The sequence below is a fragment of the Martes martes genome (genome assembly GCF_963455335.1).
Source record: "Martes martes genome assembly, chromosome: 3".
NCBI lineage: Eukaryota > Metazoa > Chordata > Mammalia > Carnivora > Mustelidae > Martes > Martes martes.
The window spans coordinates 195,489,397-195,509,088 of record NC_137890.1 but is presented as its reverse complement, the minus strand read 5'-3'; the positions used below and the strand labels follow the sequence as shown (position 1 = coordinate 195,509,088).

Here is a 19,692-nt window from a genome sequence, read left to right as displayed (position 1 = left end):
CGCGTGCTTCCGAGAGCCTTTACGCCTGTTTCCGGAGTCCATGAAATCCTGTGAAACTAAATACACTTTTAGCCACGCTGTAGAAGCTGACTGGCTAGAAAACTGAATGAGAATTTGATAATTTGATCTTTACAACTAATTCTCTAATTTCCCGCGCTACATTACAGCTATTTTTCCAAAATTAACAATCAAAGAGAATGTTGTTTAGGCTATAGGAAAAAAACAACTCACCCGAAAGATAATCATTTTAAAAGCCATGTAATTGAAGCCATTTTACAAACCTAACTTTTCTTTTAAAAAAATTATTAACCTTAATCCATGTCTCTATTATTAGATAGGTAAATACACCAAATATTATCCCTATTTGTAAAAAATTAATAAAACAACTTTATGTGCAAAAGGAGAGCTGTGCTCACACAGCAAACGAAACACAGCCGTAGCTCCTATTCTCTGAGATCCGCGGCTTGCTTTTATGCTTTTATTCTCAAGCATGGCAGTTGACGAGATCGAGTTCTCACTGGTCTTCCCAAATGATACAAAACTTCAGCTTTCAAGCCTTAATATAAGATATAAATCATATTTCGATTTTATGTTTCCTATCCTTATCCCGTCTTCCTTTTACCTGGGAAAAACATTTAAAGTGGTATATGAATTGTGGGGGAGCCTGGGTGGCTCAATCAGTTAAACATCCAACTCTTGATTTTGGCTAAGGCTGTGATCCCAGGCTCCTGAGACAGAGCCCCTTGTCGGGCTCCTGGTGGGCACAGAGCCTGCTTGGGGTTGTCTCTCCCTCTCCCTCTGCCCTTCCGCTCCCGCTCGGTCACACATACTCTCTCTCTCTCTCTTAAAAAAACTGTGATATGTATTTCTAGAATGAAACACTTAATAACATTCTGCCAACAGAATGTTAACTAATTAAAAGTAATTAACACCTATTAAATAAAAAACAACCAAAAATTTCTCAAAATAATCACATTGATCTTGGTTCACTGTAAAACAATCAGGTTCTCAGCATAAAGAGAGCCACTTTTGAGAGATTTCACTGGCTGCTTCCATAATTTTTATATCTTATCACAGTAACTAAGCAGTGTGTTTTACATGTGCACAAAAATTTAAATTACTGTGAGCATAATGAAAAAATATATAATTCAGCAGATAGAGACACTAACAGGCATGGCAGGATAAAAGGACAACATGTTGATGTCATTATTTTCTAATGTTTTTAAGTGCTTTCAAGCCTGTAGTCACATTATTTGCTTGAAAGGATCTTTCCCATGAGCAAGTGATATAAATATTAGTATACAGAGCATTAATGATTTTGGTCTATGTGATCATCACATCCTCAATGTGCACGGGAAGAAACTGAGCTTCAGAGAGTAACAACATTCAGGATTGAAACAAAACGAGCATTTATCCCATTTATCACTTTTTATTAAACTGTTATTCTATGCATAACATAATGTGTCCATCCTCACTGAAAGTCAGTTAACTCTGGTGGTGGTGTCTCTTTCTGGATTATTCTAGTCCATTGATTTCTGTCTGTCCTTCTGTCCGTCATTCTGCTCAATTTTGGCAGCTGAGCTATAACTCTTGAAATCAGATAAAGTCTGGGGCCCCTGAGTGGCTCAGACTGTTAGCATCCGACTCTCGGCTTGGGCTCAGGTCACTGTCTCTGGGCTGTGAGACCGAGGCCCACACTGGCTCTGAGCTCAGCGCAGAGCCTGCTCAAAGTTCTTTCTCTCCTCCCTCTCCTTCCCTTTCTAAGATAAACAAAATCTTTTTAAAAAAATCGAAATCAGATAAAGTCCTGCAAATTTGCTCTTTTATTCAGAATTATTTTAGCCATCCTAGGTCCTTTGTATTGTGTATCAATTTCAGAGTTGACTAATTAATATGGAAACAAAAATGTGCTGGAATTTGATCGGCATAGGATAAAATTTCCAGATCCATTTGCAGAGAATTTACATCTCAACTAAAGTGAGTCTTTCGATCTACTGTTTTATATCTGTGTTCACTAAAGTCTTCTTTATTTCCAATGGCTTTTTAACAATGTTCTATAGATTTCATTGTAAATGTTATGCACTTTTTTATTTAAATCCATCATTAAGAATTTTATGTTCCTGGGCGCCTGGGAGGCTCAGTGGGTGAAGCCTCTGCCTTCGGCTCAGGTCATGGTCTCAGGGTCCTGGGATCGAGCCCCGCATGGGGCTCTCTGCTCAGCGGGAACCTGCTTCCCTCTCTCTCTGCCTGCCTCTCTGCCTGCTTGTGATCTCTGTCAAATAAATAAATGAAATCTTAAAAAAAAAAAAAAGGAATTTTATGTTCCATTATTTTAAATTGAATTGTTTTTTTTTAAATTTTGTCTAATTTTCTATTTGTTCATTGCCAGTATGTGTGTGTGTATAAATACTTACACTGTCCTTTTATCCAATGAGATTTCTAAAATCATCTGCCAGTTCCTAAAATTTGTCATGTATATAATCGGGTTTTCTCTCAGTCATGTGGGTGCTCTGGGGCGTTCCATTTACAAATCCCTGTAATTATTTCCTCAAACTTAGGGAATTTCGCCAAATGTGTGCAGTTTTGTTGTTCAGCGACAAACTCAAAGGGACTCTTGTCCTGACTTTTTAGCTTTTTCTCAACATATGTCCATTCTCTCCCACTTATTATGCCCCCAAACCCAGTGACCTCAGTCTCCGAATGTCCCACCTCCACATTCTCTACCAGGGAGACCACCGTCCTGGGCTTGGGCTCCCCTCCCGTGGCTGTGGTTCGGACGTGCCTTCATGCAGAAAGCTGGGGGGGCCGGACTCACCTGACGTGGTTCCCTTCTCTGGGAGGTCACAGCCCCGCGCTCCCTTTTGATCCATGCCTGCCAACAGTGGCTTCATATATTTTGTCCAATTTTTCGAGTCATTCATATTATGAGAGAAAGTTCGGTTTCAGCTACTCCATCAGAGCTGAAGACAGAATTTTCTCTTTAGGTGGTTTTCTAAAGCCTGGCAGTCCCTTCTCTCTACGCACGGTACGTCCTCACAGCAGTTTCCTCCCCAAAACACTCCTGCCTTCAAGCAGTGAGCGGCCTCGGGAGGTGTGATAAGGAGATGGAGGCCGGAGCCTCGTCTCTCTGTGGTGGGCAGGAGTGACGCTGCAGAAGATACTAGAGGCGAGGTGCTCACTGAAAGGCCAAGCGGTTGCATTTGGTCCACTTCTAGAGAAAAGGGTAACTTTCATACGATGGTGAAGTGGAAGAAACAGGCACGCATTTCGGAAAGAGGCCAGTTGATGAGAGCGTTCAGGCCGCTAAAGGGAAAGCTGAGAATCCCAGAGAAGGCGGCGAACGGGCCTCCCGCCCAGGTGCTGAGCCGAGCGCCGGTCGCCTCCACACGGACGGACGCCCGGCCCGGCACGGACGGGAACGAGGCCCCCTGAATGGAAGACGGCCAGGCCATCACCAAGGCCAGAGGCCCCACAGAAGAGCCCCAGTGCTCGGTCTGCGTTAGTGACATTTCCGCACTTGTACGGAGGAGAAGGAAGGAGTAAGTGCTCAAGGGAAAGAATCAATCGCATCAACCCCTCTCTGTCGCCTCCGGGACATACAGAAAAGCACCTCACAGAGCCGCACACGGGAGACGTTCTCTCTTTCCACCACGGTGAGATTTTCCCACACGCCGGGAGCATCGTGAAGCCAAGGCTATTTTGTAAAAGCCACTTGGGAAAGCATTTCAAAGTGAGAATGTGGAACTGTCTGTTTTGCAAAAAGCAAGACACGTCGTGTCACTGAAGACGCCCTCTCTGTAGTGCTGCCATTTGATTGAACAAGCTCTGAGAACGTGCTGTGGGGAAGTCTGGGCGAGACACTGGGGAGACAGAGACAATTCAGATTCTCCTATCCTGTAAGTAGCTCACAATTCAGAAGAATTAAGCAGACATAAAAGCATCCCAAAGTTTGACCAGCAATTGTCTGGAATTTATCTCAGTGAGATGAGATAAAACCATATTATAGTTTGTAAAATTCAGGGGGAAATGTTTTAGTAGGATCAAAGCAAAATAAAAGTGTTTCATAAAGCTTACCAGCGATATAATATGCTATACTTTGAAAAAAGTATAATATATATGATTTGAAAAATAATAGGTATGACTTGAAAAATAATATAATACGTTATACTTTGAAGAATAAAAATATGAAAAGTTGGGCTTCGTAAAGTCTACAGGGGTCAGTAAGGTTCCTATTTTCTTTTCCACACTCTTCCATTCTCTTTAGGTAGAGAATGACTTAATTTTCATATATATTTTTTTATATATATATTTTTTTTTCACATTTTTGGCTTTCATGTTCAACTACTGCTTTTCGTTTTCCATATCCATTATTACAAATTATATTAAGCCCCATTTGTTATCCTATATTTTTCTCCATAATAAAGAAAGAAGAAAAACTACATCAGAGAGCATATATATGAAATATATATATGAAATATATATATATGAAATATGTATATATACATATATGAAATATCTGTATATTTCATATATACGCTCTCTGATGTAGTTTAGAATTTTCTAGTGAGTAGCTACTCACTGTGCTGATGAAGGGAAGACTAAGTCAATGTGACGAACAATTTCCTTCCTGACAACTCACAGCTGCCCAGGAGGCAGTATTATACCCAATTCACTGCAGATATAAAATCAGTGAACTTGAACGTTTTTTTCCTTTCTTTATTATGGAGAAAAATATAGGATAACAAATGGGGCTTAATATAATTTGTAATAATGGATATGGAAAATGAAAAGCGGTAGTTGAACATGAATGCCAAAAATGTGAAAACAATATTCCTTGGAATGTTCAAATAGTTCTAATTTCTTTTCCTAAAATTATCAAATCTATAATTAGATCTGATAACCCTAAACTTCTTTTAAAAGTTAAAGGAGCTCCAAGGCTCCTGGGTGATAAGTGTCTCCAGAAACCTACCTTTTATACATTTTTCTTCGCAGTCTTCCAGAGTTGCAAATCGATTCTGATTTCCTTCACATCCCCCATACATAAATTCCTCACACTGCTGAGTGTGGATGTTGAAAAAAAATTGCGTAATCATGGCTCTGCATGGGCCGTTATCCGGTTTCAAAGCACAAAACGAATGTAGGAGTTTCAGTGGCGGCAACTCGACATCTACAAGGTAAAAATAAAAGATACGGAACCTTTCATCCACACAGTGATAATGTATTTTATTTCCTTTTCCATCTGTCCTGATTTTTCTTAAAAAGCACAACAGAAATAACACAGGCTGAAGAAACCAGGACAAGTTATTTAAAATTATCAAAAAGGTAAATAACATTTATAAACATACCAAATGAAAAATATTTTATCAACAATTAAACTTTAAGAGTAGAATAATTTTCTAGACTAGTGTCAGGGATTTGGCTTAAACGTATACAGTCAACCAGCATGGAAATGCGTAGTCGTCGTAAGGTCACCACTGTGTTGACACTGCAAGTAAGTAGAGACATCTTTTTAAGTTCAGCAGTTTTTAGGGGTAGACATTAATGGGCAGCTCTTTGATTTGCTCTCCCTAATCCACAATTGCGTCATTTTTTACATACAAACAACTTTTTAAAAGCAGCAGTATACACATGTTCGTGTATATATATACACACACATATACAGTATTATCACACTGTATTAAGCCGTTCCCAAATTATGAAAACGTTGGTGTTTAGTATTACAAATACATATATATCATGGTCCATTCTTTTACTTACCATGGTTGGTTTTTAGCAATGTAGAAAAAATTGATGCTGTCTATATTTTAAAATAGAATGATGCAATTTTTTTGATCTTGAGTTAGAGTTTTTTCCCCTCAATATCCAACCATTATTTTAGTCACAGAGGAATTTCGTATCTTGGGAAGGGACTTGTGTATACAGAAAACTCGATTTAAATTTTTAAGTTTTACAGAGTCTAATAATATAGGACCAATTTTAAGTAAGTTGCATTTGCTTATAGAATCTATCAGTGAGATAGATACTGAAAATTGTGGTTGGTACTATCAGAATAATAAAGACCAAATAATATTATTTATACTTTTTGAGTATTGCCTATATTTTCTAAGACTTTCAGTATTCACGACGATCACTTCTGAGGGACCGTGAAGCCTTAAAATGACCTAAGCCAATTTGCCCTTTAGAGGGCAGCAGTATACTGCTAAAATAAAACTGATGAAGTTTGGGTATCTTGCAAAAGGAGTTTAATGCACTATAAATTTACTTTGAAAAAATATGAATGGATGTCATAATTTTAAAATATATGAGACATTTTAAAGGAATTAAATAAAAGAACAAGTTTGTGAATATATAACCACCTAGAAGGAAATCAATTTTGAATGTCCTATAGTTTTAAAACTTCTGTGAATTTTTTGAAAGAGAAGATACAGATATCATAAAAGTTGGATTAGATAATTTTATTAAATTTCTTCTACCCTCCAGCTTTTGTTACCTTAATGATCTACATCGAGTTAATGTCAAGTGTGAGCCACATTTCAGTAGTGTTAGAACTCTTTATGATAAAATAATTGGAATTATTTGTTAATTTCTATATGGGTCATAAAATGATAAGTAAGCCCTGAAATCTTAGAAGGGTTAAAAATATAGCTTTCTATATGTAAGTTATTATTATTCATTATTATTCATTTCACAGTAATTATTTATGAACATGTGAATTTTATCTCAACCACTCATCCAACTTTTAAACTTAAAAAAAAATCAAAGTTCAATTTATAAAATGCCAAATCATCATTTTGATTTCTTGGATAACCGAATGGACAATTTTTTCAATTGAAATAAATTGAGCTGACAGAAATGATAGAACAGTAAATTTTCAGGTCCCAAATTTGATAAGGTAGAATAACATAAAACAGAGATTTATTATGACACACAGATCTTCATCTACTAAAGACACGGATATTTTCAGCACCAAACACAGTTTTCATGAACTGGCTAATTAGCAGGTTAGCTAATTATTACTAGTCAAACCTTTAACTAATGTTGAATTTTATGCACCTGCGCACTTGTGCGTTTTCAGCTTCCTATAATTTGAGTCTTATCTCTATGATATTTTAAAATAATTTTATACCAATTACATAGCGTCCCTAACGCCAATCAATCTCTATAACACATATGTAAATAGCTTACCAAAATGAGTCAATAACCATTTATTGACATATACAATTTTTTCTCATTTCTTTTCAATTATGTACCTGATATTTTATGCTGATTAACTTATTTGAATATGATTGGCTTTAAAATATCTCTCAAGGCATATCAAAAGTTTCTGGCACCTAATAATATGGGTACTCCAGAATTATAATTTTCCTTAAATGTTCTTGGATGTCCCTGAAATTCTTATTTTTTGAATTATATACACAACTACTTTTCTCTATAGAAATTCATCATATATATATATATTATAGCACTTATATACACATTATATATAAAGTAGCATTTTAGAGAGTTGGTAAAAATATTTTCCATAGATAAATATGTGAATATAAATAAAAAAGTGATTAATGAAAAAATATGTGCTTTCCATTCATCACTGAAATTACAATTGTCAGTTTGAAATAAAAAATAACGAAAAGCCTTTTCAGAGTAGTAGTACACTTGCGAATAATTGTAAGTCCTGCTTACATTCTCTTTCTTGAAGATTTAGAATACGGTCACTGACACTGTGACTTGCTAAGAGCTGTGAGAAGCTAGAAGACTTGGCATCTAAGACCCTACAGTGCATTTTACTGCGAGCAGACCCACGGCAAGTATCCGTGCACGGGCACGACGTGTTTTACACTCTACACGCATTTTTATGCGACCGATAAAAATCTGACCCACCGTCAGTTCTATAAATATCTGATCTTAGAATCAGATGACAGAGTCTCAGAAGTCACCTATTTAATTTTGAGAAATGAGCCAGGAATAATAATAATCTGGTATTCTCAATGATGTGGCTCTACACAATTACTTCAGAAATCCCTAGAGCGCTCCTTAGACAATATGACGGTCCCCGATTCCCACATCAACGTGACTTCAGACGTTTACAGACACGGTACCTCAGGTAGGTGCCCGCAGTGTAATTCTCTACCTGTAGCGCCCGGGCGGGGCTTTACCTGCTACCTGAGCTGCTGTAGATGTTTAGGCGAACTACTTTTTATAAACAGTAACTTATATAAGATTCTTTCTCATGGCTAATCCCTCTGGTTTTGACTTTTGATATTCCTGCTAGTACTTTTCATCCTGCCGGACTTGTATTGTACATTTTCTCTATTAAGCCTGGACCACCGAGTTCAACTCACTCTTGAGGATTGTGCCACCAAGTGGTGGTCGTCCGCCACGGAAGTCAAAGTTGGTGCCCGTTTCTGTCCTTGTCGTAGTCACACTAGCTAATGTTTACGCAGTACTGTGCCCCAGACATTTGGTGATTATATTATTTAGTAATCACACCAATCTTCGAAAGGTATTCTCTCCATTTACAAATTACAAAACAGCACCGTGGAAACTAACTGCTCAGTTCGCACCACAAGCACTGGCTGTAGAACTGACCCCCACCTAGTCTTAGGCCAGACAGCTCCCACACTCGTAGTCAAGTGATATTGCCAGAGATCTGCACGACCGAGATTCCTCAACGGGCACTTTAGGTCTAGCACATAAGATTTAATTCTAGAATTTACACTCAATACATTTTTTCTCAAATTGACCTTAGTAAAACTGAAAATGTTTCAGCTATGAAAGGTAGGTAATTCTATAGCAACTTCCCAAGCGAAACACTAAGAACTATAGTTCATTAATTTATTATCTAATTATTCATCTTTACCATTTGCATTTTAATGTATTTCTTAGATGAATCACATGCTAGAATACTCTTTTAAGCAGTCAGCCTATGACCCACGCTTGGCAGAGCATCCCTGAAATGGGGGAGTGATGAGGTGTGGTCTCTCGGGTGTGGTGCCACACCGCTCCACCCAAAGGGATGGGAGTCTGTCTTGGTTTTCGTTTCTTACCTTGGATAAATCTCCTTGAAAGTTAACAATCCTGTGTTGATCATGGGCCAGGCGCTGTGCGGTCATGGCAGATAAGATAGTACATTGGGGGGCAGTGGCGCCCCCCATCACGTAGCCTGTGGACACTGAAGACTTACAAACATTCAAGAAGTTCAAGGTGCTCGGAGAGCTCAGCCGGTCTGCAGGGTCAGGGACAGCTCTCCCGAGGCTCGAAATGGAGACTTAAGCGAAGTGTTACTGACAAGGATCCGCCTAACCCCACGTAACTAGAAGACATGTACAGGGCCGTGTGATGGGAATTTGACCCGATGCCGCCACAGGAACAGAATTGTGGTGTTTAGTGTATCATTTTTATAATTGACTTTTTGCATTTTAGGTCTCACTGTCCCCTCCCCCGTCCCGGGACGTGGGATAGCAGGCTCATGATAATATTCGGGGACGTGTCATGTCACTCTCCTGGAACTTGTGTGGAAACCAAGAGCTTTAAGGTAACTTACTATTTAAGAGTCTACATGCTGTTTGATCCTCTCACGAAAAGATTTGGTTTGTCTGGCAGCGAAGAACACAGCCATACGCTCTCTGCCTTCTCTGCGCCAGAAATCGTGCCAGGCGCTTCTGCGCAGCTTATATAACGACCATATGAGCAGTTTTTGCATCACGTGCATATCAGCTAAGACACTGGGAGTCAGAGCATTTACATAACTCATCTAATTCTGCAACGCGACCGTGTGGCAAACCCCACGCGCAAACTCAGGCCTGCCTGATCGTGAATCGTACGAAAGACACCTGTCTTCCTCCCAGTGCTCCCTGCGAAGCTTCTCTCTCGCTCTAAGGGAATTTTTTAAAAAAGAGCTTATCACTAATGTCTTTTATTATCAAAACGTTTATTGTACTTCATCCTCCCTGCTGGTTGGGCTGATTAAGAAAAAGCCTACTATCGCCTTGGGAGAGAAGTGATAAATCTTGCCTGTTTCTCTCTAAGACGAGAGTGCACCATGCCAGGAAGTGGCCCACCGCTATAGGAGGACGGCATGACCTTGGCACCGTGTGATAGGTGGTATCTTCAAAATCGCATTGATTCTGATGCGGGATCATGCTACTTCAAGATTAAAAGCAAAACAAAAGCAAAGAAACCCCAAAACTGGTTCAGACTGTGCAGCCAGTTTCGTGATCTTCACGTCTAGCTTTCAGATAAAAAAATATATATTTTCTTAGCCAGAAAGCTTTGGTTTGTTCTGAATTTATCGAGAGATTTTAAACTCCAGCGGAATCACGGATGGGTTAATTCCAGTTTCTTGGCGGACCGTTTCAGCCTCACAGTGTCGGGAGGCTTCGGGTTACCCGGCGCGCGTCTTCTCAGCCTAACTGAGAGACGTCAGATGAGGCGAATACTGGGGATCCTTTCTCCTCCCATTTTCCAAGACTGCTTGCCTGCTTTTTCCCCTTTCAGGACTTTATTCTCTACATTCCTTCTCTTCTCAGCTTCCGGAACATTAGAAACTTTCTCTTTTGATAAGTGAGATAAATGAAGAATTAGAGCCCAGATCCTCATTTTATAAGACACATTATAGTGTTCACTTTGTTAAATAGTGTCTCATCTTTAGGAAGTTCTTATAACAATATTTTATTTCCAGTGGCAATTTAAGTCTCCTGTGTGGAAGTGTGAGATTCTTGAGAACTTGGTCTGAGTCATCACTGCTTCCCCAGTACCTACCAACCTCAGGCACATAAGATGTATTTATTCCATCTTTACCAAAGGGAAGTACATTGAACAAAATCCCCCTCGAGAGTGGTTGGATGTATGAAGTAAGAATGTGTGCGGAGGTCTTCGGTACGTCGTCGACATACCAACAGAAGCTGTCACTTTTGCTTGTCTTGTCTCACCACTACCAATGACTCGAGATCTCTACCAATAATTTACTAATTTGCCACAGAATGCTAAGAAAGAAATATATAATAATGATCACTATACACTTTTCTTCTTGTCCTGTTGCTGTTAATATTTTATGTTTAGATACAGAGCTTTACAAGATTAGAACTAACTTGTATTAAGCCAGATCTCCTAATGTTCTGTTTGACTAGATTCTCACGCTGGACTCATCTCGGAAGTTGTTATCTTGAGAATAAGGCAAAAAGAGAATGTCTGTACTTTCCTCCCCTTTCTCACGCTTTTCCCAGCTACAGAATGGCACCAAGGTTCACAGCTGTTTCTACAGAACTTTGCTCCTTGCAACTGTCCAGAGATACTTCTGAAAAAAAAAAGAAGTCTTCCTTGCTCATGTGACTTTTTTTGGTCTAAGCTTTTTTTTTTTTTTTTTTTTTTTGACAGATTACATGTAAGACATTTCCCAAGAAGGATGTCACTTCCATAAGAGCTAATTTTCCCACACAATGGAGAAAAACATATTACATTTTGGGATCAAAATTGAGAGCTTTAACTAGCCAAAAAATATGAATGCTTCTAATATTTTACCTGTAATATCTGTATAATCTTCAGTTTCAAGGACAGCACTAAGAGGGGCAGAGGCACAATCAAGCAGTAGATACACAGACACCCAAAAAATCTGTTCTTTCTTCATTGTATAAATCATCTCTGAAATACAGAACCCAGATATACTTTATTGAGTTAATGTCAAATTATCTGTAGACTAGTAGGGATCTATGCGGACCTCCAAATGTAAATTTCCATGACACTTAATGTGCACTGTCCACAGATTCCGTGAGTCATATTTACAACACGTGTATATAGCATTCGACACGGTAGATGCACAAATGCGCAGCGCGTATCTCTAATAATATTCAGGGACGCAGCTCATAGTTCAACCTCGGAAATGCAAATGAAAATAACAACGATCAACATGCCTAAGTATCACTAAGACCCATTCTCATGTACAGCTCTATTTGCCACGTCTCTCTCGCACCTATTCTTTGTGAGTCAGAATTAACCACATTTTAATATTCCTGGCATTTTTCCATTATTCCATTAGTGCAACTTTCAGTTCCTGACTTCTCTTTCCCGTGGCTTCAGATCTTTTCTTCAAAAAGAAAGACATTTTCCAAAGTGTTGTCTTTGTTTCCTTTAAAATACATTTGTTTGTATAACTAATTTTCGACCCAGATTTTCTATGAGACAGCAGACAGAACTGCTGCGAAAAAAGGAATCTGTAGCGTTCCAGCAAGTCCTCTACCCCCGTCTTTCACCCTCAATTTAGGGAGTTATCTGATTCCAAAGAGGTTCACAGAAAAGTGCCTGGAAGCGATAAGCCGACACATTGACACTCTGAAGGGGACAGACTTCAGCAGGAGAGTGAGACTTCCTCTTTCAAAATGACTTGGAGACCCACAATAAAAAACGATGGGAAGCCACCCTGAAATGTGTTTAGGGTCTTTGTACTTTGGACTCCGAGGCAGAAGGGAGTGTGTTCATACGGCGCAGGGAGAGAAAGAGCAGCCGCTTAGGAACATGTCCAGCCGCGGACGTCATCGGGGTCAGGAGGGAAAGAGAGATCTCGTCAGTAACTACTCACAAGTGCAGGAACAGACACTCCACCTGAAACGATCTGGAGAATTCTCTGTCGACTCCTAGAGTGAACCGTAGTGGCCATCTACACCATCACGGCGTATGCAGCTTTATAATCAATAGTAAAGTAATGCCATTGGGGTTTAAGCTTCCTTAAAATCACTAGTGAAATGTACAGCCTATTTTTTCACAACACTTTGTGTTAACATGTATTTGATTTTCTGTCAGTAGCCACGTTAGATACCTTCTATGTCTTACCTAAACTATTTGAATCCACAAATATATATGTGTCTATGTATGTAGGTGTATATATATACATAAATAATTTTGAAGAATCAATCAGCTAAACTTCTAGTCTTTATCTTATTTTTGAAAATGTAGCTTTCAGAAGGCCTGGGTGACTCAGTCAGTTAAGCATCTGCCTTTGGCTCAAGCCCTGATCCCAGGGTCCTGGGATCGAGCCCCGAGTCTGGTCAGCAGGGAGTCTGCTTCTCCCTGTCCTTCTGCCCCTCTTTCTACTCATGTTCTCTTTTTCAAATAAACAAATGAAATCTTAAAAAAAAGAAAAGAAAAGAAAAGAAAATATATTTTTCAAGGATTCTTCTGTCTCCATTAGTTTCTTTCAGGTATACAACGCTGTTGTATTTTGAGTGCAAAATACAGCCTAATTTTCTATCCCATCACTTAGGGAACAGGTTAAAGTTGGGTGCCTACGACCTTGATGAGAAATTGGGGTCTCAACCCACCAAGATACTTTCTTTAAAACTAGTGACCTATAGTGTCGTTTAATTTCAGTCGTTTCAGACTTTCCTTGGTTGCAAGGATCAGAAGCAGATCAAACAGTTCAGACAGTTTGGGTCAAGAGGCCATCAGTTTACTCAATCCCGAGAAGGTGGAAAATCTCAGATCAGAAGGGAAGGTTTGGGTTGGATCTGAGAGTCGGGGCGCTGAATGCCGCTGGAAGTCTCCCAAGGCTACTGTGCCGCGTGGACAACTTTTAGTCTCCTTCAGAGCAGCCCAGGTTCTCTACGTAGGAGGACGCATAGAACTGTTATTTCCAGGGTTTTAACCTTAAAAGATTCTTTCTTCAAAACAGTGTGACTGGGACACCTGGGTGGCTCAGTGGGTGAAGCCTCTGCCTTCGGCTCAGGTCATGATTTCAGGGTCCTGGGATCGAGCCCCACATCGGGCTCTCTGCTCAGCGGGGAGCCTGCTTCCTCCCCTCTCTCTCTGCCTGCCTCTCTGCCTACTTGTGATCTCTGTCTGGCAAATAAATAAATAAAATCTTCAAAACAGTGTGGCTGCTTCTTTTTATGGACGAGAGTCAAACAGCTTGCGAACAGCACTGATGCTTTCAGTGTGGAGGAAGTGCCCCCTTCTCTTCTGGGCCAGCGCATCCGAGGTGGAAAGCTGCCGGGGGGAACTAGCCCAGATGTGGAGGCGGTGGAACGGACTTTCTCAGGGTCGGGAAAGGGAAGTCGTGCTGACACTGCTCATCTCAGCACGAGGGTGAGGTGCTCGGGCGGAGCGGACCACGGTGGGTTTGCTTCCACAAGACCAAGAAGAGTGTCAGACAGAGAAAACCCTAAACCCTGAGAGTGCGCTGCAGCCACGGTGGCTGATGCAGAGCCTGAAGTCAAGGGAGCAGAACCTCCCCGAGCAGAAGGCGGACCGCGGCAGACCCCGGGAGAAGCGTGCGGCCTCTCAGGACGCTGAGGAACTGCAGCCTGCAGAGGTCAGCGGGGGAGCCGCTTCAGGACAGATCCTCGTCATTAATTCCCTCTAACATCTCCAAACGCATCTCTAAGTTACTCGGCGAAATCGCAGACAAGACAGCAGGGCTGAGCCGAAGCGACGCGTCGGTTCCTTCACTCGGCCTCTCCGCACGCGTCCCCTTGAACAGCTGACCCCACCAGGAACACCTGCCACCCTTCCTGGGATCATGTAGAAAAAAAGATTCAAGGAATTCAAAGATCTGAGTGTGAAAGATAAAACAATCATCTCAAAAAGGAAACATCGGAGAACATGTTCAGGATGAGGCTGGCAAAGGTCCTGGGGCAGGAGACAGCACCCAACGGAAAGTAAAATTCTGTTCCCTGGGCCTCGTTGAGATCGACTCCTGCTCATCCAGACGAGCACCCTTAAGACAGTGGAAAGGCGAGTCATGAGAAAGTATTTGAAATTCATGTATCTGAAGATTATACATTGCAAATGTATGTGGAATTACAAGTAAATATCCAACTAAAAGGGGTTAAAGGCTGATCAGGCACTTCTCGGAAGATTATAGGTAAATGGCAAATAAGCATATTAAAAGATACTTAACATAATTAGTCATGATGAAATGAAAAATTGACACCATTGTGAGAAAATGTGACAAAAATTAATAAAAGCTGACAATGTAAAATATAATATAAATACTGACAATATATAAACAAAGTGACTTGAAGCTTCAGCATTGTTGGAGGGATTATGCTATCATCTGAATTATCTGTGTTCCCCAAATTCTTATATAGAATCCTAACTCCCAGATGTGATGGTATTAGGAGGTAGGGTCTTTCAGAGATAATTAGGTCTTAACAAGATTCGTGTTCTTATAAAAGCAACCCCACAAAGATCCCCCACCCCTTCCTCTACGTGAGGACACAGCAAGCAGGTGCGAGCTACGAACCAGGAGGAGAGCCCTGATCCTGCTAATCCCCTTGAATTTCTAATTCAATATTAGACGTTATTTAAGCAAGAATACATTATATAAATGTGTTGTGTTAGTGACTAATTGTGCGTAATAATACGTTAGAGACAAAGAGACATTAAGAAACCTAGAGGAAGCCTTGACCCTTAGGAATTTACATGTAACCAACTGAGCTAAATAAAAATGCAATGTTAAATGCGTAGATAAATGGTCAAGGAATCTTTGTACATGCCAGGTGCGTAGTAGTGGAAAACAAACACGAGTTAGATTATTTAACTTGAATAAAAATAGTATTTATTTTGGGGGCAACAAACTAAAAATCCTAAACTTACCTCTGCCAGCATCCTGTTAAATAACCTTTGAAAATAAATTTATACATATTTTTTAAAGATTTTATTTATGTATTTGACAGAGAGAGAGAGTGAGAGCATAGCAGGGGGAGCAGGGGAGGGAGAGGGAGAAGCAGGCTCCCCACTGAGCAGAGAGCCCGACGCGGGGCTCGATCCCAGGACCCTGAGATCATGACCTGAGCCGAAGACAGAGGTTTCACCCAGTGAACCACCCAGGCACACCACATTTTTAAACCTGATTTATAAAACACATGACTTTGGCTACATTGTATTAAATTCTATTCAAGTTCTAAAAATTTATGCATTTTAATTAACATATTTTACACACCCCACAGAATAATTTGTAGTTATGTTGTAGAACTTACATTTTCCATTCACTTTAATGCTAATCTGCAGCGTCAATTTTATCCTTTTAGGTCAAGATGTGTTCTCAGAATATCAGTTCGGCAAGATGTTATTAGCTGTTACATAAAAAAAAAAGTGTTCACGGGTTAATACATATTTAAGTCTGAATTAAAAACCTTACATAGGTTTCTCAACTGTAGGATGTTTATAGGATTCTTACTATAGTAGTGTGCAATTGTATCTTCTATGGGAGAGTATAGTCAATGTATTTCCAAACTTATATGACAAGGGGCTATTTTCCCATAAAATATTTTTGGAAAATTCCTTGACAAGTAATGTTACATTTAAGGAGAAGTCAGTAGATTATCTGATCTAGAAAAATATTAAAAAGCATGGTGTGATCTGTGCTTTAATAAAATCCAGCGTGGATAGCAGGACGTCAAGAGGGGGAAATTTAAGTGGAACTGGGCCCTGGAACGTCGCAGAGGATCAGACTGAAACTATGAACAGAACCGTCCGTGGAGCTACAGAGCCAAGGGCAGGTCTGAGAGACGTTCTGAGTTGGGTATTGCGGAAACTGAGTAACCGAGTAAATACAGGATATGAAGGACAGAGAATTCAAGTATATCCTGAGTGATTTATTGTGCTGGGCCCACAAATAGGGAAATTAATATAAGTGTTGATTGGCGTGCGTATTAGGGATGAATTCAGTCTGGACAGGTTGTGTTTGAAGTTACGTTTTCTAAGTGGACCCGTATAAAGGCAGTTAAAGACGTAGGACAGGAGCTGGGAAGCGTTTTGCTGAATCATCATCATCATCGCGAGGCAGGGTCATTTCACCCAGGGAAACGGTGGCAGTAAGTCATTCCCAGCTCCCCCTTCAGCTCTTTCCTGTGATTGCTTGGCTTTATGGACACTGCCTACTAATCCCCTGGCTTCAAAGAAACTGCTTCTTTTTAAACAAACCATACTCATTCTAGGTGAACTACACTCAAACTCCTGTTTCTCGTGACAGGATCGCTCTTCTACAAGATCCTGGAACAGCAGACTCCTCCTTTAGGAGCCTTTCCAGAGATCGTCTCCCCCAGAAGATTTTCTTGGAGCACCAGATTTAAAAAGTAACCACCACTGGTTCCTTATCATTTTCTACCCCAGTAACCTGGTTTTTCTTTTTTAAGTTTCTTTGCCTTTTCAGTACTGAACTATAGAAGTTCTTAATCTATTATAGATATAAATTCCATGCCAAATGTAAACGTTATATATATTTTATCTTGGTTTATGTCTTATCTCTTCTTTTTCATATACGGGTCTTGATGAGCACAAGTTTTTATTTTTAGTAAATTCGATTTTTAAAAATAAATAGCTCAGTAGCTATTAGTTTATCTACAAATTGAACAAACATTGCCCCAGTCACTTTAGAGTACTTCATTATCCTCTAAGAAAATTCCCCACCCATTAGCCATCAACTCCTTGCTTCCCAGTTTCTGTCTCCACATATCACCTAATTCTGGACGGTTCATATTAATGGAATAATTCACTCTATGGCCTTTTGTGTCGAGCTTCTTTCATTCAGTGTCTTCAAGCTTCGTCCATGTATAGCATATACCAGTATGTCACTTCTTTTTATTGCTGAAAATATCCCATTGCACAGAGATACCATAATTTATCCATTTATTAGTTAGTGAGCATTTGTGCTTTTTCTACTTTGGGGGGACTATGAATAATGTTAGGAACATTTGTACTCAAGTTTTTGTGCAGACATATGTTTCCCTTTCTTTTGGGTATATAACTAAGAGGGAAGTTACTGTATCATGTAGTAACTCTGCTTAATATTTTAAGGAACTTCCAGATTATTTTTCAAAGCAGCTGTACCATTTCACATTCCTACTGGGAATGTTCTGCTTTGTTTTCTGAATAGCACTTATCACCACTTATACGTTTATTTTTGTACATGTTCACTGTCTCCATCACTAAGTATTTTCCATTCAGGCATAGACACTTCATGTAACATTCACAGTTCCATGTTTAGTACCCGAAATAATGACTGAGTAACAGTTGGTGAATAAACGAATTAACTGGGATATACTTTGTGACTAAAATTAGGTTACAATATGGATCTTTGGATATATCCGTGCAGTTTTATTTATTTCTCTCAGTCCCACCAAAAAATAAAGAGATTAGAAGCAAATGTGACGGAGTGGTCGTCCATCCATATTTCTCTTTGTAACAGTGGTTTTCATATTGCTTATTCTCCTTTTCGGGAAGTACGAAATGTTTCAATTGATAAATTTGCTTAAATTTTTTTAAAAGAAAAGGTAAATACAGTAGATTTTGTGTTTATAAAATTTTGCTTAAGTGGTAGGTATTTTCCAAATCAAAAGAGGAATAAGAATGATGGCTAAAATCCAATCAAAATAAATGGCAGCAAGTAGGAGAAAGTGTGTGAAAGAAAGGGAAGTGGTTTGTATGACTCTAGGAAGTGAGGAGGAGGAGCCAGAAACGGAAAGGAAAAGGGAAGAACCTTGAGAGTTTCACTTATTGAGGATATAAGCTTATCTATGAACTTCAACTCCAATCCTCTCAAAAAATCTTACCTGTATGAAATATTATACCCATCCTAAGAAAACTGAGGCTCAGAAAAAGGGCATAACTTTTCCGAATAGAATGAGACGGAGCTAAGGTTGCACCCCCTGTAACTCCAGAGCTCACGGTCCTATCACCAGACCGAGACGCCTTCCCAACAACCCGTCAGTCTTCGACAGCGTCTACAAAGCTCTCTGCCTGTAAGGTGACTCTGGTTTGCTTGGCAAGTGTCTCACTGGGTAGAGGTGGCTACCTTCCTTAGGGAAGCCAAGAACCACCAAATGGATCCAAGTAATGTCCCATGCTATAATCCCCAATAATATCTTTTCTTCTTCCCTTCCTCCGTTTTTTCTCTTTCTCTTCCGTTTTTCCTTCCTTGTTCCCTCCACCCTCCAATGCCGCCCCCTTCCTTCTTTTCTCTTTTTAAAGATTTGTTCAGCGGTTAACAGAAGGAGTGTGGAATGAGACTCTGTCGTGGGCTCAGTTGTGTCCCCCTACAAATTTGTATGTTGAAGTCTTAACCCCCAGTACTTCAGACTGTGTCCTATTTGGAGATAAGGCCTTTATTTTTTATTTTTTTTAAAGATTTTATTTATTTATTTGACAGACAGAGATCACAAGTAGGCAGAGAGGCAGGCAGAGAGAGAGGAAGGGAAGCAGGCTCCCCGATGAGCAGAGAGCCCGATGCAAGGCTCGATCCCAGGACTCTGAGACCATGACCTGAGCCGAAGGCAGAGGCTTTAACCCACTGAGCCACCCAGGTGCCCCAAGATAAGGCCTTTAAAGAGGTAACTGGGGACAGATGAGGTTGAGGTGGGTCCTAATGCAATGTGACTGGTGTCCTCATTAAAAAAAAAAAAAAAAGGAAAAATTATGATTCAGATACACACAGAGTAAGGACTTACTACCTATTAGCCCAGAAGGGAGACCTCAAAAGGAATTAGTCTTCGTTGACACCTTGATCTCCAACCTGCGGGTCTCCGAGCTGCGAGGACGAGTCTCTGCTGTTTAAGCCGCCCGGTCCGCAGCACATGTTTACGGCCCGGCACAAGGTACAGACCGTGAAACTTCAGATTCCAGGTCAGTCACTGACCAGTTATCTGAGTTGGAGGGGACATCGGTCCCCTCTTTGCCTCTGTTTACGCGTTTCTAAAAGGGTAT

At 40.1% G+C, this 19,692-nt stretch overlaps 1 protein-coding gene across 3 annotated transcripts in view; it reads right to left on the bottom strand.

Annotated features, from left to right (window-relative positions):
- Positions 1-19,692, bottom strand: part of TFPI (tissue factor pathway inhibitor) — a 68,638-nt gene that overhangs the window by 29,317 nt on the left and 19,629 nt on the right. For 2 of the 3 annotated variants that reach the window (XR_013966567.1, XM_080798935.1), the window contains exons 2-4: positions 15,969-16,064; positions 11,518-11,637; positions 4,970-5,167 (exon numbers count right to left, since the gene is read on the bottom strand). Coding sequence is in view for 2 of the 3 variants with exons in the window: in XM_080798935.1 (XP_080655061.1) it covers positions 4,970-5,167; positions 11,518-11,635 (316 nt within the window). In the remaining variant the exon portion in view is untranslated. The remainder of the gene's footprint in view (positions 1-4,969; positions 5,168-11,517; positions 11,638-15,968; positions 16,065-19,692) is intronic. The other variant, XM_080798936.1, reaches the window with a different exon arrangement.